The sequence below is a fragment of the Nyctibius grandis genome, chromosome 4, assembly GCF_013368605.1.
Source record: "Nyctibius grandis isolate bNycGra1 chromosome 4, bNycGra1.pri, whole genome shotgun sequence".
NCBI classification, from domain to species: Eukaryota; Metazoa; Chordata; class Aves; order Nyctibiiformes; family Nyctibiidae; genus Nyctibius; species Nyctibius grandis.
In genome coordinates, this window is record NC_090661.1 from 599,640 (window position 1) to 619,701 (window position 20,062).

Genomic DNA, 20,062 nt, shown 5'->3' on the forward strand with positions numbered 1-20,062 from the left:
CTCAGCCTTGCTTTTCATGAAGCTATAATTTAAAAAGCATAAATGATTGTGTTGAAGAGATACAGGAAAGCTTTTCCCCTCTGCCTCATCCATCAATAGTGAACTTTTAAAAAGTCTGGAAGCAGAAGTTAATGAAACAGCTCGCACCAGCCTGCCCTGCTCCGCGGGTTAAACACACCACGGACGGGGCCTCTCACACCTAATCTGCTGACCAGCTCTGCCAGCCCTCCGGGCGTACGCTGGAGCAGATTGAACTGCGCTTAAATCCTGCTGGAAATTACATACTAAATCCTGCACAGAGATGGGCCAGATCGTGACTGTGTCACCTCACAAAGGGCACCTACAATGGACCGCTTAAAACACAGCTGGAAAAGTGTTACCGTGTGGAAGATGGGCGACTTGGTGGTGTTTGAGGGGTTAATTCCGAGTTGATCCTACACAAACCCCGAGTTGATCCTACACAAGTGAGTAAGGCACAGCGAAGTTCCCACCAGCGTTTGCCAGGAGGGTTTATTTGTATAGATAAGTGCTTTAGCTGCTGGTGAGATGCATGTTCTCCTGGTCGTTTGCTGTAGCATAAAAACATGTATGAAAATAAAACTGTACTACAGAAAGGGCTTCTTCCAGAAAAAAATAAAAATAAGTTGGCAGACTGACCTCCACTTTGGATTTTTGCTCAAGTATGAAGCTGTTTTCAATGAGGCAGGAGGGATAGAGATAATAGGGAAGAGAAGGAAGATGTTTTTGAGAAGGCAGATACATCACAGGGGAGGTAGCAGAGAGAAAGACAAAAAAATCTACTAAATCAGTCTCCTTATAAATCTCAAAGACAAAATCTGGGGACAAGTACCTCCAAAAATAGGCCCAATACAAGGAGATCAGTCCCTTGAGTTACTAACTTTAAATTAAGTCATTACTCAAATGAATACTCAAAGAGCAATTCCAAAGCAAAGTCCACCTTGCTGCCAGTGAGCACAAAAGGCATCAGCTTCACAGTGCTCTGGGTTTGCCTTATGGTGCTCTCAGTGACACGGTTTGAGTTTTAAAATCAGTCTGACAATAAAATACAGTAAAAATAGTTCCATGTATGACATGACATCCAGCATGTTTGAAGACATTCCAGCAGCTCTTATTGTAAGATACAAGAACACAGCAGGCCAGGAGGAAAATCAGTTGCTTTTAAGTGCGTGCACTTAATTACCTGTGTGGATAATCAACAGCAGACCCAGAATACGTTGAGGTGAAAGGCAAAGCTGCCCGTGTCGAGTGATGTTTGTTGCCCCGAAGTGCTAGTTCACTAAAGGGCAACCTAAATCTAGTTCTCCAGCCCCAACCACCCTTCCCACCCCATCCCAAGTCACGGGCAGTTTGTTCACCTCAACCACACGGAGAAAGGAAATCTTGGGTCTTTACAAGACGCTTTCCTGGCCAACCACGTCCGTAGGTGTCAGATGTCCTCATTCCTCCCAGTCTTCCATTGCCCACTCGGGCATCTTGGAGCAATACTCAAACTCCGCTCCCTTGTAGCGCAAGGCGTGGAGGTACATCACCAGCTCCTTGGGAGATGGGTCCCGCCTTGTCATTTTACACTCCACGCACAAAGGGTCCTTCTCTTCTGAGCTCTTTTCACCCGTTTGCCCATCCTGATTCTCACAGGAACCGAGTTCTTTATTTTTTTCAAGCGTTTCCAGGTTGGTATCAGAGTTCAGTGGACAAGCTGCTACGTCATTTCTCTCGGGATCCTTAGCATCCCTCTCGGGCTCCTTAGTGTCCTCGGCAGGGCAGGAGTTCTCATTTAGAGGAGGAGCCTGCGCAGACTTTGTGCAGTCACCTGAATCACCACAGTCTTTATTTTCAGCATCGGAGTTCAAGTCCTCCTCCGAAATACCCAAGACATCCAGGCTCTGTTTGGAACGATGCTCCTCTACTAGCGCCTTAAGGAGTTCTTCATCCGTTTTATCGATCTTGCCACCCTTGCCCCTGTCAGGGCCCCAGGCTTCCATGTTATAGATGGGGTCGTTGACAATCGGGTGCCCCAAATACTGCAGATGGACCCGGATCTGGTGCGTGCGGCCAGTACGTGGTAGACACTTGACCACGCTGGTCTTGCCGTTGTAGCTGAGTCTCTGGAAGATGGTTTTGCAGAATTTCCCCTTGGGGTCCACGCGGCACACTCCCACTTTGTAGGAAACAACCAGTATGGGCTCTTCACAGACCACTTCGTCTGCTGGAAACTCCCCCACCACGCGACAGACGTACTCCTTTTCCAGCTACGGGCAGACACAAGAGTAACTCTCACAACACAGAACAGAAAGCTCTCTCCTGATTACACCCAAGTCTCATCCCAGCTACTCCTCTCTTCAATGAAATACATTTGTAGGCAACACACTGCCAAAATTTTCTTACAACTGAACAGGAAGGAGAAAAAAAATAAAATCAGCTATTTAAAGCCAAATTTCTTTCATACTCTCCTCAACTAATCAGGAAATCAAGAACACAAGGGCCTGGCCTATTTTCCTCATATGAAATTCAAGAGCCAGCTCTCAGTGACCTTCAGTTTACGGCCTCGAAGCACATCCTAGAAGCTAGTACCCTACAGCTTCTGTTTGGGTCAAGAGCCACTAGAAAAAAAAAAAAAAAAGAGAAACGCTTCTAAAACTTTTAAAATTAAAAAAGTATGAGAGGACCAACACATTTCCACTTAAAACTACTCTCTGTTTTGCACAATCCCAGTCAGTTTGCACAGCCCCTTAGGAAAGGGGATCCCTTTCAATCTAATATTACCAAAATCAATTACATTTTTAGTCAGTCTTTTTCTCTTGATGCCTCTCCTGCTTCATACAATAAGAGCAGTAAGGTGACCACAAGCTGTTCTGGGAACTTGGACTCGCTTAGACCAAAAATTTGGCTGACTTTGGACCTAACCTGTTTCAAGAAAATACCATTGAAGGGACTCCAAAAATGACTGCAGCTCTCACCTGCCTCTCCCGAACCTGCTCATCGATCCTCTTGGACACCGCCACGGTCTTGGCAAACATAAGTACTCCCGAGGTCATGCGATCGAGGCGGTGAATGGTGTGCAGCTCCTTCAGGTCATGCTCTTTGCCCAGGATGAAGATGACGGTGTTGTGACGAAACCTGCCACAGGGATGTACCGGCAAAGAGGAGGGTTTGTCCACAACCACCACCTCATCGTCCTCCGCCAAGATCTGGACAGGCTGGGCAGTGACCGGCGGCTCATGGCGATGCACCGTGTTCCTGAGAAAATCATTATTCTGCAAGAAAGATGGACAATGAGCGTGAATCCAGGCTGCATCACCACCCCACGTGGCCACAAACAATGGGGGCTTCATATTGGGGGGGGGTTTGTCCTGGCAGCCAGGGTTTAGCAGCGCAGCTCTGCACATCGCCGTGTTAACTCCACAACCTGCCTCACGCCCGTTCTCAGGGGGCTGAGCAGGCAGCTGTGGGGCACGCTGGCTCCGTGAGCCACATGCTCCTGACCCCCTGACTGGGGTGAGGCCTCCCTGGGAGACCCCACTCCCCGTAAACACCGCAGCTGTTACCACCACCGCGGGGTTACTCCACCCCACTGCTCGGGGTGATGCTCAGCGCTGTGGTCCCCCAGCTCGGCTCACCGGCCCGCCACGCCACGCTCGTTACCAGGACGCCCAGCCCCGGCGGTGCCAGCCCCGGGGGGGGGGGGGTGCCCACCTTCAGCACGACGTCCAGGTCGCGCACAGGCTCCTCGTTGAGGCGGAGGCGGCCGGCGCGGGCGGCGGCGCGGTAGTAGGCGAGGGGCTGGGCGCGGAACTCGGTGCTGAAGACGTGCAGGAGGCTGCGGCCCACCCAGCGGCCCTTGCAGTAGGTGCGGAAGTCGAAGTAGTAGGGGCGCACCTTGCGCAGCCCCCCCTCGAAGTAGTAGGAGGTCTCGGCGAAGTGCTCCGCGCCGAAGCTCACCCCCGTGCTCAGCTTCCGCGGCGGCGGCACGTACCGCTCCCCGGCCGCCAGCCGCCGCTTCTTACGGGCCGGCGCCGCTTCCTCCTTGTCCCCGGGGCCCGGCTCCCCCACCCCGCCGCCGGTGGGGCCGGGGCCCGGCTCCGCCATGCCACCCACGCGGGGCAGGAGCGGGCGCGGCGGCCGGGCCCGGCTCCGCACCCCCGTGCGCACCCACGCTGCCCACAGCGCGCCGGCGCGACGTGACGCACGACGCCACGCACGGCGGCGTGACCAATCAGCGCGAGGCCACGCCCCCCCGCGCTCGCCCCTCCCCTTCCCGCCCCGCGTCCCCTCAGGCGCCGCCCGGGCGCCAAGGCCGCTACCGGCACCGGCACGGCTGGGCCGCTCCGCCCCTACAAGCGTTCCAGAAGAGCCCCTTGGGCCTCCCCGCCGCTCCCGAGCCCCCCGCTTCTGCCGGCCGAGCGGCAGCGGGAGAAGCCGGGAGCTTTTCCTTACCCCCAAGCCCTCAGCGTTGCTCATAGAGCTTTAGCTGATGCAAGGCAAGAAGATAACGCGCTTTCATAATTAAACTTATGACAAATGAGGGCACGTCGCTGCTGTGAAACAGTAATTACGTCTTATTTTCTCCAAGCATTAGGCAGAGTAGTCAATGTTAGAGAGTATTTTTAGTGAAGGTTTAAGTATTCCTGTCTGCTTTTGGAATTCTCTGTGAATAGATGTTATCTACGGCTTATCAGAGAGGACAGCTGGACTGAGCTGGATCCACTCAGGGTCTAGAACCAGACACGGCATCCAAGAGCCTCCCCTGCTCCTGCTGCTGGAGAAACACCCTCTTCTCCATCCCTCCGTAACGCTCTGCTAAAGCAGCGCTTGCCTTCGCGACACGTCCGCTGATAAAGCTTCTGTCCAAAAAGCAAAACCATGCAGACCCTCTACAGTCATAAGTCCCATTCATGAGCTTTCTGAGGTCACTCTAGAGATATCCATCCATCAGAATTCGTCCCTGAGGCAAAGAAAAACCAACAGTTACTATTCGTGGCCTTCAGTTCAGCGACAGAATCAACACGGCTACGGCGTTTATGGAAGTGCACAGGCTCCAAAAAAAGGAAAAAGAAAAGCTTGAGTCCTCAGCCTGCAAGCCCTATCTAACAGAAAATACACCCTGCTCTCCTGCTGTGCCTCACCACAGCCAAGCCTCTTTCTTCTCTTTTTTTACAAGCAGCATCTGCTAGGAATCCAGGACTGTCAGTAAAGCCAGCAGTCAAGGAGAGCAAGCTCACAGGGACAGCTGAGAGGAAGAGGCGTTCCTCAAAGGAGAGGAAATTTTTACCGAGGCCACTGCTTTTCCTTATCTGTCAGAGGAACGTAGATGACGCCCATCAGCTGCGTTTCGATGATCTGCCCGTCGCTGGTTTTGTCGTACTGCATCAGAACCTGGTTTGCGCCCTCGGGACCAACAGGCAGTATTAACCGACCTCCTGGCTTCAGTTCATTCAGCAACTGGCAAGCAGAGAAATCAGAGTCAGCAGAGCCAAAAAAAGAGACAACAGAAACAAGCCACGCTGTGAAGACACCTTGAAAAGCAGAAGCTTGCCAGCTCTGTAGAAAACAGACAAAGAAGCTTCCAGTGGCTCCCTAATTATTAGGTTTTTTACAGCCACTGATGCAGGCAGCCCAGAGCAGAGGACATCCAGCACGAGCACCCTCACCTCCTTGGGTACAGTTGCTGCTGCTGCTCCAACGTGAATGGCATCGTAAGGAGCCTCTTCGGGGTACCCCTGCCTGCCGTCTCCAACTGCAGGAGGAAAAAGCATGCAGAAAAGACTTTTGTTCTGGTCACAACTCCCCGCAAAAATAATTCTTCCTATATCCTTTCAATTGCAATCTAGATGATGAAAACTTTGTAACAAGATTATGATGGGAATTTTGAGTTTTGTTGGTTTACTTTTGAAAAAGGGGGAGAGATTTCTGGAACTGAGCCATGCTAGAAGGAAGGTCAAAGCCAGGAACACCTTTCAGTAACACAGTGGCTTTGTGCAGGCTGGAGATTCCAGATACAGGAAGAGCTGACTCAAGTTATCCCCCAAAAAAACCACTAGAGTGTGTGCAGACCCATTCAAATAAACTAAAACCCTGATGGGGCACAACCACTCTCCTCTGAAGAGCGTCTCTTACTGACTTAATCACTACATGCTTGGAAGTAAGGTGTATAAGACTAATTGTAACATTCAATACTACTTGTTTGCACCGCAGTGTTCAGGTCAGTGTGGCAGGGGGCTTACTTAGCCAGTGGTTTCTGGCAACACCGTGGCAAGCACCAACACAAACTGAAACAACTGCTTGGAGAAGCAGAGCTCCAGAGGCAGCCAGAGCCAACGCATTCACAGAACAAGCATCAGGATCCCAGAGCGCTCACCCACAAGCTTTACACGGCCAGAGCTGAGCAAAGTCGGGTCATCTTCTTGGACATTTCTTATGGATTCATGTACCAGCTCCTTAATGTGCTCTACGCCCACAGCTTTCCCTGTTGGGCCCATCTGAAAAGAAAAACAGCAGACAAAGAGGTGTATTTTATAGGGCAAGTCACTGTGGGGAGTGGAGAATTTCCAGGAAGAAACCTAAGAGCAGAGCTTCTGAAGAGGAGGTGCAAATACTCTGCCCCCTGGGTTTTAAGGCTGAGCAGTCCCAGTTATTTTAGCTACTTGAGGGATACACAGACACTGCCTGTGGGGATTCCTAGTAATCATTTCCAAAGGAATTTGGTAGAATTAGCTGCTGCCGTGGCAGGGCCAGTTCTTGACTAACTGACCTCCTGAGAAGAGTAACTCAACCAGCTTTCTAACGCTCCACAGCAAATAATTTCAGGAGTTTAGAAAACAGACTGTGACTACTTAAGCAAACAAAAAAGAACCTACAATGGACTGGCACAGTAGATTAACGCACTCCTCTCAGTCTGAACTGGGTCAACATACAGGACATCTCACGGCAGATACAGCATCCATTTAGATTCCAAAAATTACTGCATTTGTTTTTACTACAAGCTGGTCTGGGAGGAGTTTATCCCTTCCTCCCACCGCCTCCTCTCCCTGCAAAAAGCATGTGCCAGCTCTGGCAAGCTGCCCGTCCTGGTGCACCTTGCTAGCTGGAAGCAGCGCCGTGAGCTCACCATCCTGGCAAAGCAGGCTGTCAGGTATCCACTCCCAGATCCTACATCCAGCGCTTTTGCACCTTCCACAAGCTGATCCTTCAGCAGTTCCAGGGCGTGGGCATGCTGTGTGGACAAGAAGGTGTGAGACATCCCATTTTCATTTCCTCTCCTAAAACTTTTTCTTGTTCTAAGCGTTATCTGCTCCGATGTGAACACGGCACACGTGGCTTTTTGTCTGATACATTGGGAGTGAAATTCAAGTGTTCCATCTGGGACACCTTTTTGTAGAACAGCATTTAGGAAGAGGCTCCGGAATAAGATGTGAAGCAGCAGGAGAAAAGGTCTCAGGCAAAAATTGGCCAACATTAACGGGTAGCCTCAGCCACACAGAATTCCTGTCTAAGCACACTTTTAAAGCAACTTAAAGAGCGTGGGGCAAGCTCTTCTTCAGAAGAAAAAAGCTTCACATATATAGTGCCTAAAGAAACAAGCATGACGATCATGTCCGTGGGATGTTTCACCTTTCTACTGTAGTATTTAAGAAAAAACAAAATAAAAAATGGCAATTTCCTCAGTAAAAAGTTTCATCTTACCATGTGAGGGGCACTAATTGTAGCCTTGTATCCTGAAAGGAAACGAGTGACAAGGTTATGTGACAAAGAAACCACAACTAAAATTACCAATGTGAACAGTTCTTTATCCTCCCCCACTTTCCTCTAAAAATATGAAAACACTTTTCTCTTTTGCCACACTAAAGCACTTAATTGACTTAATTAAGCAGCTGCACTGCTCTTCCCTCTGGATCCCACAGATCCCAGCCGTAAAAACAGTGATACTTTGCCTTAAGTTACTCACCGATAGATTGAGGAGAATCCATGTACGGGAAATATTTGATGTAGTGACCTCTGTCAGTAGCCAACAGCACATCAAAGACTCGCTGGGATTTAATTATCCCTTTTTCTGTGAGAAGAAGGAAAACAGAAAGGACTTCAACCCTCAGTCCTGTGGCGTAAGGGGATTTGGAAGCGGGGAGTACAGGTCAGGGAGCTGGTGGAACTGGGAGAAATCAACCTTAAGGCTCAGAAGGGACAGAAAACAAAACTGCAGATGGAAGAACGTCCTTTTCAGTTTCTGCTATGCCAAATGAAAGCACGTTATGGTCCCAGCCACCAGCCCAGTCTCTCTCAGAGGACAGTGACTTACACCCACAATGATCCTGGGGCTGCCAAACGTGATGAAAGACAGAGTCACATGAAAGTGGAGACTCCGGTTCAGGTTTCAGGAGCACTGGCACAGCAGGTAAGCTAAAGTTAAGCGTGATGACTGCAGAAACATTCATCACCCCTTCATGCCTCGTCTCTGAGGGAACTTTTACAGGGGAAAAATCAGCTTCAGCAGCAGGGGAAAGTCAAAGCTGTTTTTAAGTGCGTTCCAGCCCACTGCCCGGAGCGGAGTGGTCGCCCCAAGCACACCCCAGTCCCAGGGCTTGTCACCAGAGCTTGTCACAGGCCGCCAAGCGCCTCAGCATCTACAGCCTCAGCACCACGTCATGCTGTGCAGCATTTATAAGGTGTCAGGTGATAACCACTCCAGAGGAGGGGAAGGCAGGCCCTGGATAGTCCTTCCTGCCACTCCTCGTGTGACATCTTGTTTCCAATTATAAACAGAACAAGTTCAGACTGGGACAAATACTGAAATTCAGGCAATATTAACTCCAACCTTTCAGAATGAACAGCATCACAATGTATCACTGCATGACACTAAATATCCCTGTGCTGAAGGGCCGACAGATTCTGTCGGCGGCTTCAGGACGTACCCCGAGCAGGAGCCCGCGCTGGTACTCACTGTAGAGGTTGTTGACCAGCTCGGGGTGCGTCTTCCCGCTGGACGTCCAGGCCATGGTTCTGGCGAAGAGCAGTCCCATGAGTGTCAGCGCGGCGCAGGGCAGCACGCAGCTCATCCCACGGAGACGGGACACAGCCTGCTCGGAGAGGGGGCTCAAAACCAGCCGCTCAGGCACCCCAAAGCTAAACCTGCCCTTGTAACGTGATCTTACACTTATTATACTACTCGGAATAGGGCAGAGCTTGCACGTTACGCAGGACGGACTGTCAGCCCCGGGGAACCACCGCCGCTGCCGTGCCAGCCAGCACGGGCTGTAAGGAGCAACCACTCGCCGGCTGCAGCTCTCCACCGTTACCGCGACACACCGCACCCCAGCGCCCCCGACAGCGGGGACAGGCCGCCGGTTAACCCGCTGCCGTGCGGGTCCGGGTGGCACCAGCTGACGGCCAAGCCGCCGGGAGGGGACGAGGCCTCCGCTCCGCCAGAGGACACAGGGGCGGGGGGGCCCGCCGCGCCTCCTCGGAAAGGCCGCGGCAGAGGCGGAGGTGGCGAAGAGCGCACCCCGGGCACCGGAGCCACAAGGTCCCCTTTACCCCCGGAGGAGCGGCCTCCTCCCCGGCTCGGCCTGCACCGGGCGGCCGCCGCCTTGCTGCGGAAAGCGGGGCCGAGAGGGCACGGCCTCCGGCCCGGAGCAGGCCCCGCCCGCCCCTCCGTGGTCGTACCGGTACCGGTATCGGTACCGGCCTCGTCCCCGGCCCCGGCACTCACCGCGCAGCCGCACTGAGCCCCCCGCGGCCCGTTGCCCGGTGTAACGGCCCGCCCGCCTCCGCCCCGCACGAACACTTCCGCCCTTTACCAAGATGGCGCCGCAGCGGATTCACTTCCCCTCCCTCACCCTGCGTATTCCCCGCCCCCCGCTGGGCGGTAGGCGAATAAGCGCCCCTCTCGCCACCGGCGGAGCGCGGTGATTGGCCAGACCCGGACGCCCATCACCGCGCGGTGAGCAGCCGTTGCGGCTTCCCGTGCTTACGGTACGGGCGGCTGCGGCGGTGGCCGAGACGGGTGCGGGGGGCGAGGCGGCCCCTCTGTGTCCCCGGGGAGCGGTGGTGACAGGGGCCTGCGGGGGAAGGGGCGGAGGGGGCGCCGTGCCGGCAGGCGGGCAGGGAGGGGCAGCTCGGCCTGCCTCCGTGCCGGGTCCCTCCGGGGCTCGCTGGGCCCCGGGTGTCAAAGCGACACGGCAGAGCGCATCATCGCGCTCGGGAGGGCGGCCGCGCTTCCCCGGTGCGGTGGGAGGTCCCCAAAGCACCCGGTGATGGGGCTTGGGCAGAGGGGGGTACGTAGGGGGAGGCCTGGGAGAGAGGGTTTTCTGCTCGGTGTTCATTTAATCCCCCCACCTCAGGCCTTCGCGATGAGGATGATTGAGAGCGTTGACTCCGCGGTCACCAGGTCCAGCGAAGACCTCTGGGCTGAAATCTGCTCGTGTCTGCCACGTCCAGACCAGAAGGACGCCAGCGATGCCTTTACAGACTCCTTCATGGATGCCTACGCCGACGGAGGAAGCCAGGGCAGCGGAGCAGGTGGCTCTTCCCAAACCAACCTGAAGCCCTGGGCACCCCTGAACGATTCAGAGGTGTATTTGGCATCCCTGGGTGAGTGTCTGGTAAGGCGTCGATCTCTCCCTTTGCTTAGGTGCCTGCTGACAGTTGTGGCTCTGTTTATGCAGCTGGGGTGACGGTGCTCACAGCTCTGGTTGGAAAGATGCCTTGAGACTATTTAACAGAGCATCTGACTCATTTACTGCAAGTGCATTAGTGGCAACAAGCAGCATGGTCATGCCACAGAAAAGAACTTTTTATCAAGTACAAACCAAAGAATTTGTTTTTTTCCCCCCAAATAAACAGGGTAGGGACACTGCTGTTTTTTTCTCTGAGGAGCACGTAGTTCCACTGTAGTTGTCTTGGGGAAGCAAAATGCATTCTGAACTCATTACAGAGCCTCTGTGTTTTTGTGTTCCCAGTATTTGTCTCATTCTTTTTTATTGAGTCTTAGGAGACGCTTCTGAGTGGAAAGAGAAAAGTGAATTTTCTTTCTGTGACCTGTTCTCTGGTTGGAGAGGAGGGGGATAGGTATGGGAAAGAAAGCTCTGATGCTTTCCCAAATCATGCCTGCTAGAATGTGTATTTTAAGATGACAGATCATGCAGATCACCTTTGCACAATTGCTTCTGTTAATTCCTGCATAATCTATAAAGCCATAAATTGATTGTGAACAGTATAACAGCTGATAGAAACACTTGATACAAGGGATGATGAGCTTAGCAGTACTGGAGCTAACATCCTAGCACAGCTAAGTGCTGCAGCCTTTAGCTCTAAGGCCAGGGCATTTGCCACCCTGAACCCTCCTGTGTGATTTCCTAGAAACAGAACAGTAAGTGCAAAAGTTATTAAAACTCAAACATGGGCAGAGTTGACTGATTGCATAAACCTTATTTCCTTCAGAAGCATCACCTAAAAAATACTGTCCTGTATACACAGAAGAAATGCAGTCATGCAGCCTTGAAATACAGGGGGAAAAATGACTTAATATATGACTTAGTCTTGACAAGCTGATTTAACTTTTTTGATATAGAAGTCCAGATGCTTCTTTTCTTCCCTTTCAGAAGAAAACGTAAAAGATAACAACGAGCCCTCCTTTTCCCCTTCACAGAGAGAAGACTGATGAGAATTAAAGGCTTGTCTCAGGAGGTGACCTCCAAGGACATGCTGCGCACTCTCTCCCAGGCTAAGAAGGAGTGCTGGGACAGGTTCCTGCAGGAGAAGTTTGAGTCTGAATTTTATGTAGAGGGACATGACTCTGATGAGAGGTAATAAGCAAGTCCATGAGAAGGGATTGCCACTTGCAGTGTTGGCAAACAGACTTTATTTCTTAAAAACTGGGTTTTGTCAGGACTTGTGATAGGGCATTATGACAAAAATAGCATCTCATTGCGACTTGGTAGGGCTGTCACAGGCTTTCTGAAAGGGTTTGATAACAGCCATTTGTGTCATACTAGAGGGAACACACAGAGCACGGAGGGTTTGAACTTCCAATGCTGTTCACTGATTTTTGCATCCCTCAGGCTGGGGCAATCCAGCATGGAAGCAACCAGAACCTACCTGACAGTTTCCCTTGTCACATTTGGGGTAGGGAGGGGATGGAGTGGAGGAGGGGATGGCTGATGTGGCTCAGATTGCCTTTTTAAGGCTTAACTTTAAAAGTGGACCCGAGGCCCTTCCCTCCACCGTCGTAAGGGCCCAGTTAAGCACTGCTTCAGGCACAAGTGGGATTTTAAGTTCTTGACAGGGTTGGTACCAGGCCTGAGATTAGATTTCCCAAGTGGCTCTCCCTTCCCTGCCTCTCAGTGCTGCTGCTCTCTCACCCATTACCCTCTTACAGATGGTGTGTCAATTAAGATGAGAGTCCTTTTCTTTGGCAATCTCACATTTCTAATCACTTATAATGCTCTCCATATTTCTCCTTTCTGAGCTGACATTTTTCATGATCGATTGCTTTTAGCTGAAAAGAAGATTATTTTTCTCCCTTGAAGAAAATCTACTTAAGCTAGTTTGGGAGTTTAAGTATGAAAAATAATCCACATTTATAAGGAGTTTTTAGATTCTTTTTTTGACCAGTTAACTTCAATGTGATTTATATTTAAAACAAGATATGGTTATCATTCTAGAATGTACACATGCTGCCTTTTTCTTCTTCAATCTCTCGGTGTTATTAATGGTCACACATTTTTATATGTTCTTCCTGGTTTGGTTTTGTTCCTTGCCCTTCCCCTCCTGTATTTCCTAACCTTCATCACAGTTAGGCAGGTGTGGGGTTTGTTTGTTTGTTTTAACACTAGTTTTCTTCCTTCCAGCCCAGAAAGCTGGAAATGGAGTTGCAGTCTTTGGCTGTGGGGACAGACTAGTTCTTCAGGAATGTAAAGGCTGATGGAGCTGCTGAGGGGTGTTTTCATAGAGAAAAAAATCTGAGTGTAAAACTCTTCTAACCATAGTTCAAAAAGCCCAACTACAGCAGAATGTCTTTGTAGAATGAAAGATTCTGCTTGCTCCTCTGGCACATGGATCAGTCTCATGATAGACCTTGTCTGTGGCAACAGAAACACCTACAGAGGTGAAAGAAATGTGTCATGTGGAGGATTTTCCTGACTTTTTTCATACATTCCTGTGAGGCTTCGTTGCTCTCGTTTCACTTTGTGTCTTTTCTTTCCCTCAGCACGCTAGAACATCTAAAGCGGTGGCTGCAACCTGATAAAGTGGCAATCAATACCGAGGAGGTGCAGTACCTCATCCCTCCAGAACCTCAGCCAGAGAAGCAGGAGACTGAGGAAGAACCTCCATCTGCAGAGCAGTGAGATCTGCACCAGCCATGCCACCCCACAGAGCTGCCTCTCGTCCAAGCCTCGGTGAAGTTGTATCCAGAGATAGTAATAAGGGGGAGGGGGGCAGAAGTGCCAGTTATGTCATTTAAAAAAAAAAAAAAAACAACAAAAAAAAAAACCCAACACACAAAAAAAACCAGCTCTGGACCTCCAGAGAGAGTAACTGGTGTTATGGACAGGAGTGGAACCCCTGTGACACAGCATATGCTGAACTGAAACCTTACTCTGATCCTCTCCCAGCCTGTAGCAACCTAATCATTCCAGTCTGAATGTGAATTGTTTGTAATTAATTCATCAGGAGACATATTAAACAATAGAAAAGCAGTTGTTCAGAAGCATCAGAAAACATAATGGTCTAGAATAGAACAGATAAAACCACTTAATCAGGTTTTTTTGTTACTCAATTGAGCTTTTTTCCCCTGCAAAGCCCACTGTGGTGTTTTCTGTAGATCTTCACTACCTAAGTCCGAGCTGGCCCTGAGCTGTGCCTGGGGGAAGACGGTATTTGTCACCTACACGACTTTGGAACCCTAAAGGAAGCTCTGGTTGCAATCATCACATTGATGCTGTCATTGACGTTGTAACTATTTAACATTCCTCTCTAATGTACCCTCCTGCAACATCCCACTTCATTGGCTGAACTCTCTATTGTAGAACAGACTGGAGGTGGAATATTTTTTCTCTTGTTGGTCATTTTGTACCTGTTCTTTATCTCCTTCAGCCTCTCCAAAAGAAGGTCAGATGAGATTCTGCATCAGGAAACCAAGAGTGATAACCAGGGAGGCTACAAGTAACTTGTCTTTATCACAGACTTGCGTAGAATTATCTGACTTCAAATATGTTCTAGTATTTAATTGTTTTTCATTCTGTTTAACACTGCAGAGGGTTATTTCCCGTTACTAGTCAAAGAATCTGTACTTGTATAAGGCTGATGCTTCCCTAAGCTGTGCCTCCTGTCCTGGCATTGACGCTGAGGGTCGGTAGAGGGAAGCAGCGTCCGTCTTCTGTCAGATAAAGCTGGTTCAGACAGAAATGTAGGGGCACTTCTAGCAGGTTATGCACACCAGGTTCACACCATGTTATGTACCTGTATGAAAATACATTTTTAAAAGCAGCTTCTTGATAGACCTTCCTTGTTTCCTGCCTGTACAATTATAAATGGTGCTATTACCTCATTCCCTGGCAGCTGGTGGTGTGTTGGGGCTGCTCCTCCAGTGGCATCACTCGGGGTTTGTCTCCACGCTCAGCGTTGTCAGTGTAACCGCCCACCCCAGGCTCAGCGCTCACAGACAGTCACGCTCCTAATGCTCCATCAGAACAAACACTTCTCTAAGACTCCAGAAATACAGTGAATCACCTGTGTGTCAGTGATACAAGACTTGCAAGTCTCGTGTCTTGTTGGAGGGCGGCTTTTGTCATGTTTTAAACGTCCCTTTTAATTTATCTCTAAGAATAAGTCTGCTTTCCTGTGCAGAGACAGTGCTGTAACTCTCTCACCTGGGATGTCAAGCAGAACAAAGATGCTTCCGAGTATTTACCAGAAACAGTATGTACAGAGAGAGAAAGATGCAATTTCTGTCTGCACCAAGGCTATTTCATGGCCAATACATTTCTTCTTGTGATTAGCAGTGACTGTGAAGATGCTTTATATTATTTTTGTCCCTGTTAAAGCTATCTGAGAAAGAAATGTATTCAAAGCAACTGTACTGAAACCCTTACAGTGCCAGGTCCACATAACCTAGTGCTTCCTCTAGAGGAGGGACCTGAGAGAAGGTAGATCTTGCCATTTAAATTTTTAAAAATAGCTCAGAAGCTCCAGGAAAGGATCTGGGGAAGAGCTGTGTGCAGCGTGGCGTGGGTTTGCTCGGTCATGCTGGACGCAAGTCAGGAAGAAATCCCAGTTTTCCTGTTGGTAATGTCAGCACAAGGCTGTGAATGAGGTCCTGAAGCACTGCAGCATCATCTTCTCAGCAGAGAATTAGACCTGCCAAAGCACTTCTAGATTGGCATTTAATTGGGGAGCGCCTTCAGCTCAGGCAGTAGATCCAGCCCTATCAATGTGCAGGCTTGCCCCAAAGGCCGTCTGACTCAGCCCAGCTCCACTGGGATGTAAACAGTCGGGCTGAAAGACCTGATCTATCTGCTTAAGAGCAAACAAAAGCTTTTTAAGAAGCTGTTTTATAAGCACACAAGCTATTGTTGATCTAGCTTTAACCCAACCACACTCTTACTGTATAGAAACATTTACACTTGAGTAGTCCACCCTGTGTTGCCCGAGGAAAGGGACAAAATCCAGCGAAGGCACCACAGGACGGAGGCGTGCAGCAGAACAAGCTGGGAGCTTTCACATGGGCCACCCTTTGGGCACTGGCCCAGAAGAAATCAAACTTAGGACGAGTCTATACATAAATCACCATAAGGACAGCAAGAACTCCCCTGTTAAGACCCTCAAGAACTTCTTTACAAGATCACTTGAACTGTGAATACGTGAAGAAGCGTGACGCACCCAGGCGGGGTTCTTGCACGTGGTGGTGATGCTGCCTGTGGTTTAACTAGCAAGGGCTTGACTTCAAGCTATTGTGGTTTATTCTAGGAATAATGAGCTGGTTATCTCCTATCAATAAAGCAAACTCTCGCTGGTACAAGTGGCATTTTCACCAGGGATTTTTTTACTTATACAGCAACGACCGTCAGCTTTGGATCAGGCAGCCAGGTACGCCGGGCACATTAAATAACGAGCAACCCTGTGACTAAACACTCCCTCATTACAGGGCATACAGTAATTAATACATCTGGCTTCAAAGCGTTGCCTGTGGAGAAGCAAAGGTTTGGTTTTCCTTCCACAGGAGAAAGAAAAAAAAGATAAAATCACAAATCCCCAGTCTTTGTGAGGGGCAATAACTGCTCCGAAGCAGTTTCACGACAGCGGATAGCTGAGAGCTGTAAAATGGCAATGTTTGTCCTGACACTTCTAATAAAAACTTCACACCAGTGTTTTAGCTGAAAGATGGTGTTTGTGGCTGGGGGAAAGCAGCTGCTTATTTTTTCCAGGACTAACTTTGCAAACCCAGGGTGGATTTCTGGATGCTTGTTGCCCTCCCAGTGCCTTCACAATCCGCTGCCCTACAGTAAATGACCCAAACCCATTAGAGTCCACGGGGAATTGAGCTGCACGGGGTGGCCAGGGGGGCTTTAACCCCATCTTGCACTTACAAATATTTTCAGGTTTGTTTTTACTCTTTATCTGCACTGGGATATCTCTGAGAGCAGCCCCTTCCCTGCCCAGCTGGGACTAGGATTCAAGTCCTGCCCAGAACCCACAAACACCAATCCCCAGCCAGCTCCTCCTGCCATCCCCAGGCAAACCAAAGGCACCTGAATGTGTGGAGTCATGAAAATCCCGTTATGATCCCAAAACGACACGCCAGGTTTGCTGCTGGGGCCATTAGGAGCCATATATCATTAACTTCATCTTGCCACTGAAATCAATATCAAAGCAATACTCGGTTCCTCTTTTTAATCACACGATGCAACCGTGTTACAGCAATAAGTGCCCAATTAAGGCTGATTTCTCCCAAGCCCCCGTTTCTGAGGTCGGTAGCTGCGTTTGGATCGATTGCGTGGCAATTTGCTAACTGGAAACAAGCTGGAAATAATTTCTGCAGGGAAACTCGGAGTGGAACGAGCATCTCTGTTGTGGCAGAGCCCGCGAGAAACGGGCGACCAGAGGGGTGGGAGAGAAGGGGGAGAGGAGCCGCAGCTCGTGCACGCTCCGAGCAGGTCCTACATAGGAAAGACGCCCAAGGAATCGCCCTCGGTCTGGGTAAGGCGAGGAAGAGAGTGGGGAGAAGGGCTGGTGGAGCTCGCCCAGCTCCCTGCTATACCACCTTCTCTCCCTCCAGCCCCAGCCCCTCCTTGGACACGGCTGTTGCTGTTTCTCTGCTCATTTAATTACCTGAAGTTGTTGGGTACCAGCTGGGTACGCAGCCAGCGACCCGATACCTCTCCAGCAAAGCCTGAACTGCTCGCAGTTGCCAAGAGCTTTGTGCTCATCACTGTTGCATGAGGCTGACTCCAGCCACGCTCTTATGTTATCCCCCCTCTTATTTCGAGCTCTCAGCCCTACCAAAGACCTGCTGGTACAGCCACCTCCTCCTGCAGCCACCCCACGGGGCAGGCTGCTTTGCCCGGGTCCCCCTGCCCCGCTCCAGTGGGGCAAGGAAGGGGACACGCCAGCGCTGCCACCACACGCCAGCTTGGGAATGGACCCGCGGGGGAAAACCCTGAGCAAAAGCCCGAGCGTGGGCAGTGCCACAAGCAGGCTGGTGCAGCTGCAAAGGGCTAAGGAGGCTGGTGGGGAAAAGCTCCGTGGTTTTCCCTCTCCCTGCCCCAGCTCACCTTCAGGTGGGTGCTCCCGAAGAAGGACAGGCAGAGCAGAGCTCCAGGGTTTGGTACTTACATTTTTGGGTAACCCCTTCTCACTCCCCCGCCCCATACATGGTGTGGGATCGGCGTCATCGAGCTCTTCCACGGGAACAAAAGCACCTTTATACCATAACACCAAGGAGATGGAAACCCCCTCACTGCCAAAGGCAGCTCTCCCCTCTCCCAATCAGCAGAACAAACCTGCTTGGGGCTTTTTCCCCACTGCAATTTTTTTCCCCACGTTCTGTGAAGCCCTTAAATCGCTATTTCTGAGTTTAGCAAATTGCTTCTGCTCCCCCAGCTGCTGGGCTCTGCAGAGGCCAGAGCCAAGAGACCTGCTGACCAGGAGTAATCCCTTACAAAAAGGGCCTACGGGACCTTTTATATCTGATCAGGGAATTGGTTTCACCTCTGGAAGCACCTTTGGCTGCTTCAGGCACAGCTGAAGCCCCAGCCCCGCTGCCCCAGCACCTCCCCGGCCTTAATTGCGTTTGAGCAGAGCAATAGCCCAGGCACCTGACCTTAAACCGGGTTTAAAGGCACGACTATGGCCCCGACTGCATGTAAAACCTCTGGTGAAAAGGAGAAAGCTCATTAAAATAATCCCAGCTGCCCTCCGAGGCTCTGCCTGTCCAGATGAGCTCCCGAAAGGGAGTGAACACGGGTGGGAAGGAATAAACGAAACACATCTGCCACTCCCGATCCTACCAGCTTCACTCAGTGTGAACAGCACAGGGGGAGACTGGGTTTATTCGGTTTTAAAGTAATTTACATTATTTGTAAACACACATAGGAGGGAGCAGCCAGGAAACAAAAATCTAATCCTGCTTCTTGCACATCCCGAAACGCTCCAAGTGCGTCGGAGCAGCTTTTCCAAGTGTCTGTGCAAAGAGCATTTTAGTGCTGAAGCTTTTCTCCCAAGCTCTTAAAAATGTCGATATTGATGTCACCTCGAAGGTAAAAGCAGTCCTGCATTCCTGGTGTGCCTCCGTGCCCACCCTGCAAGCCCCGAGGTCCTGGAATGCAGCTCTGGTGAAAGGTGACCCAGGGTGTTCCTGGAAAAACGGGGAACGCTGGTGGGTTGGGGGAGAGAAAACACCTGCGTGACGGCTGGCCCTGGCTCTGCCCCGCACCACGGCCGGCTGGTGGCCCCCGATGGCTGGGCCACGCTCCCCCCACGGCTGGGTGCCCATCAACCCACGGCTGGACCACCCTCACCCCACCCTGCCCTTGCCCCATGGCTGGGCAACGAGCGCCCCGTGGTTGGGCGCCCATTGCTCTACAGCGGGGCCACCCTTGCCCCATGGCTGTGTTCACCCCACGGCTGCCATCACCCCGCTCCACCTTCACCCCCCCCCTCGCCCCCCGCCCGCTGCCCCGGGCCAGGACCCCGGACGGGGCGGCCGCTGCCGGCGCCCGGGACCCCCGACGGTCCCCTCGCCCTCCGGCCCCGTCCCCTCCCCGTCCCCTCCGGGCCCTCCCCTCCGCTCCCTGCCGGGGGGGGTCTCCCGGAGCCGGCCCCGAGGGCGGACGGGCCCCCCTGGCCAGCGCTGCGGTCCCCGGGAGCCTTCGGGGCTCCCCCCGCGGAGCGGCGGGGCGGGACGTGCGCGTCCCCGCGGGACCGGGAACACACCGGGCACGGCGGGGGGACACGTCCTGCTCCTCCGCGGCTTCCGAGCTCAGGCATCGGTGCAAAAAAAACCCCAAAACCCAACAAACCCACAGGAAAACCCGAGCGAAACCGGCTGCCGGTGAGTGACCCCCGTGCGCGGAACGCTCCCGGCACCGGGGGAGACCCGCTCGCCATCCCCCCGGGGCACAGCCCCCGGCCCCGTCGGGGCTTGGGGGGTCTCAGCAGGTCCCTCGGTTGGGCTCGGTCCCCACCGGACCCCCCGTAACGCAGCCGGAGCCGCTGGGTCGGACCCCGCCGGTGTCCGGGGCGCGGGGACGGACCCTCGCGGTGCAGCGGTGGGGCTGGCTCGGTTCATCGAGGGAACGAAGCTGGATAATTGTTCTTTACATTAATGAGCATCTCGGCTTCTGGGCAGCAAGGGTTGATCTGGGTTTTGTGTTCCCACCCCGGGCAGGGCACGGGGACCCGGAGCTGCGGTACTCACCGCGTGAGCAGCCGTGAAGTACAAACCCATTATTAATTGGGTTAATTACGGGGGCTCCTTAATGAATGCTGTTTTGACTCTCCACTGGGGGGAAGAAGACTGTCCAGGTCCTGCTGAGGGGGATGAAATGGTAAA

General features: G+C 51.8%; 3 protein-coding genes across 6 annotated transcripts; 1 reads left to right on the forward strand and 2 right to left on the reverse strand.

Annotated features, from left to right (window-relative positions):
* Window positions 1-1,065: 1,065 nt before the first annotated feature.
* RPUSD2 (RNA pseudouridine synthase domain containing 2) lies at window positions 1,066-4,161 on the reverse strand. 2 transcript variants are annotated; one of them, XM_068397761.1, is made up of 3 exons: window positions 3,715-4,161; window positions 2,979-3,275; window positions 1,066-2,270 (listed from the first exon to the last, which is right to left on the reverse strand). In XM_068397761.1, exons 1-3 carry the CDS (start codon window positions 4,105-4,107, stop codon window positions 1,458-1,460), a joined length of 1,503 nt encoding a protein of 500 aa, XP_068253862.1. In that variant the 5' UTR covers window positions 4,108-4,161; the 3' UTR covers window positions 1,066-1,457. The 2 variants fall into 2 exon arrangements, with proteins under 2 accessions (XP_068253862.1, XP_068253861.1); XM_068397760.1 differs by having other exon boundaries at window positions 3,898-4,155.
* A 393-nt stretch (window positions 4,162-4,554) lies between these two features.
* LOC137661974 (protein-L-isoaspartate(D-aspartate) O-methyltransferase-like) lies at window positions 4,555-9,794 on the reverse strand. The gene is made up of 9 exons (XM_068397806.1): window positions 9,722-9,794; window positions 8,954-9,089; window positions 7,964-8,068; window positions 7,702-7,733; window positions 7,127-7,231; window positions 6,377-6,497; window positions 5,670-5,755; window positions 5,291-5,460; window positions 4,555-4,963 (listed from the first exon to the last, which is right to left on the reverse strand). The coding sequence occupies exons 2-9, from the start codon at window positions 9,066-9,068 to the stop codon at window positions 4,951-4,953; spliced, it is 747 nt and encodes a 248-aa protein (XP_068253907.1). The 5' UTR covers window positions 9,069-9,089; window positions 9,722-9,794; the 3' UTR covers window positions 4,555-4,950.
* Window positions 9,795-9,944: 150 nt separating this feature from the next.
* Window positions 9,945-16,362, forward strand: CCDC32 (coiled-coil domain containing 32). 3 transcript variants are annotated; one of them, XM_068397827.1, is made up of 4 exons: window positions 9,945-9,984; window positions 10,353-10,602; window positions 11,660-11,816; window positions 13,220-16,362. In XM_068397827.1, exons 2-4 carry the CDS (start codon window positions 10,362-10,364, stop codon window positions 13,356-13,358), a joined length of 537 nt encoding a protein of 178 aa, XP_068253928.1. In that variant the 5' UTR covers window positions 9,945-9,984; window positions 10,353-10,361; the 3' UTR covers window positions 13,359-16,362. The 3 variants fall into 3 exon arrangements, with proteins under 3 accessions (XP_068253928.1, XP_068253929.1, XP_068253930.1); XM_068397828.1 differs by lacking the exon at window positions 9,945-9,984 and adding an exon at window positions 10,005-10,059; XM_068397829.1 differs by lacking the exon at window positions 9,945-9,984 and adding an exon at window positions 10,088-10,239.
* The last annotated feature ends 3,700 nt before the right edge of the window (window positions 16,363-20,062 follow it).

Coding starts and splice junctions, on each gene's coding strand:
- RPUSD2 (XM_068397761.1), bottom strand. CDS start 4,107: ATGGCGGAGCCGGGCCCCGGCCCCACCGGCGGCGGGGTGGGGGAGCCG. Junction 3,276..3,714: donor ACCTGGACGTCGTGCTGAAG/GTGGGCACCCCC, acceptor TCTTTCTTGCAG/AATAATGATTTTCTCAGGAA. Junction 2,271..2,978: donor AGCAGGTTCGGGAGAGGCAG/GTGAGAGCTGCA, acceptor GTCTGCCCGTAG/CTGGAAAAGGAGTACGTCTG.
- LOC137661974 (XM_068397806.1), bottom strand. CDS start 9,068: ATGAGCTGCGTGCTGCCCTGCGCCGCGCTGACACTCATGGGACTGCTC. Junction 7,734..7,963: donor GGATTCTCCTCAATCTATCG/GTGAGTAACTTA, acceptor GTTTCCTTTCAG/GATACAAGGCTACAATTAGT. Junction 5,756..6,376: donor TGGCCGTGTAAAGCTTGTGG/GTGAGCGCTCTG, acceptor TTCCTCCTGCAG/TTGGAGACGGCAGGCAGGGG.
- CCDC32 (XM_068397827.1), top strand. CDS start 10,362: ATGAGGATGATTGAGAGCGTTGACTCCGCGGTCACCAGGTCCAGCGAA. Junction 10,603..11,659: donor GGTGTATTTGGCATCCCTGG/GTGAGTGTCTGG, acceptor TCCCCTTCACAG/AGAGAAGACTGATGAGAATT. Junction 11,817..13,219: donor GGACATGACTCTGATGAGAG/GTAATAAGCAAG, acceptor TCTTTCCCTCAG/CACGCTAGAACATCTAAAGC.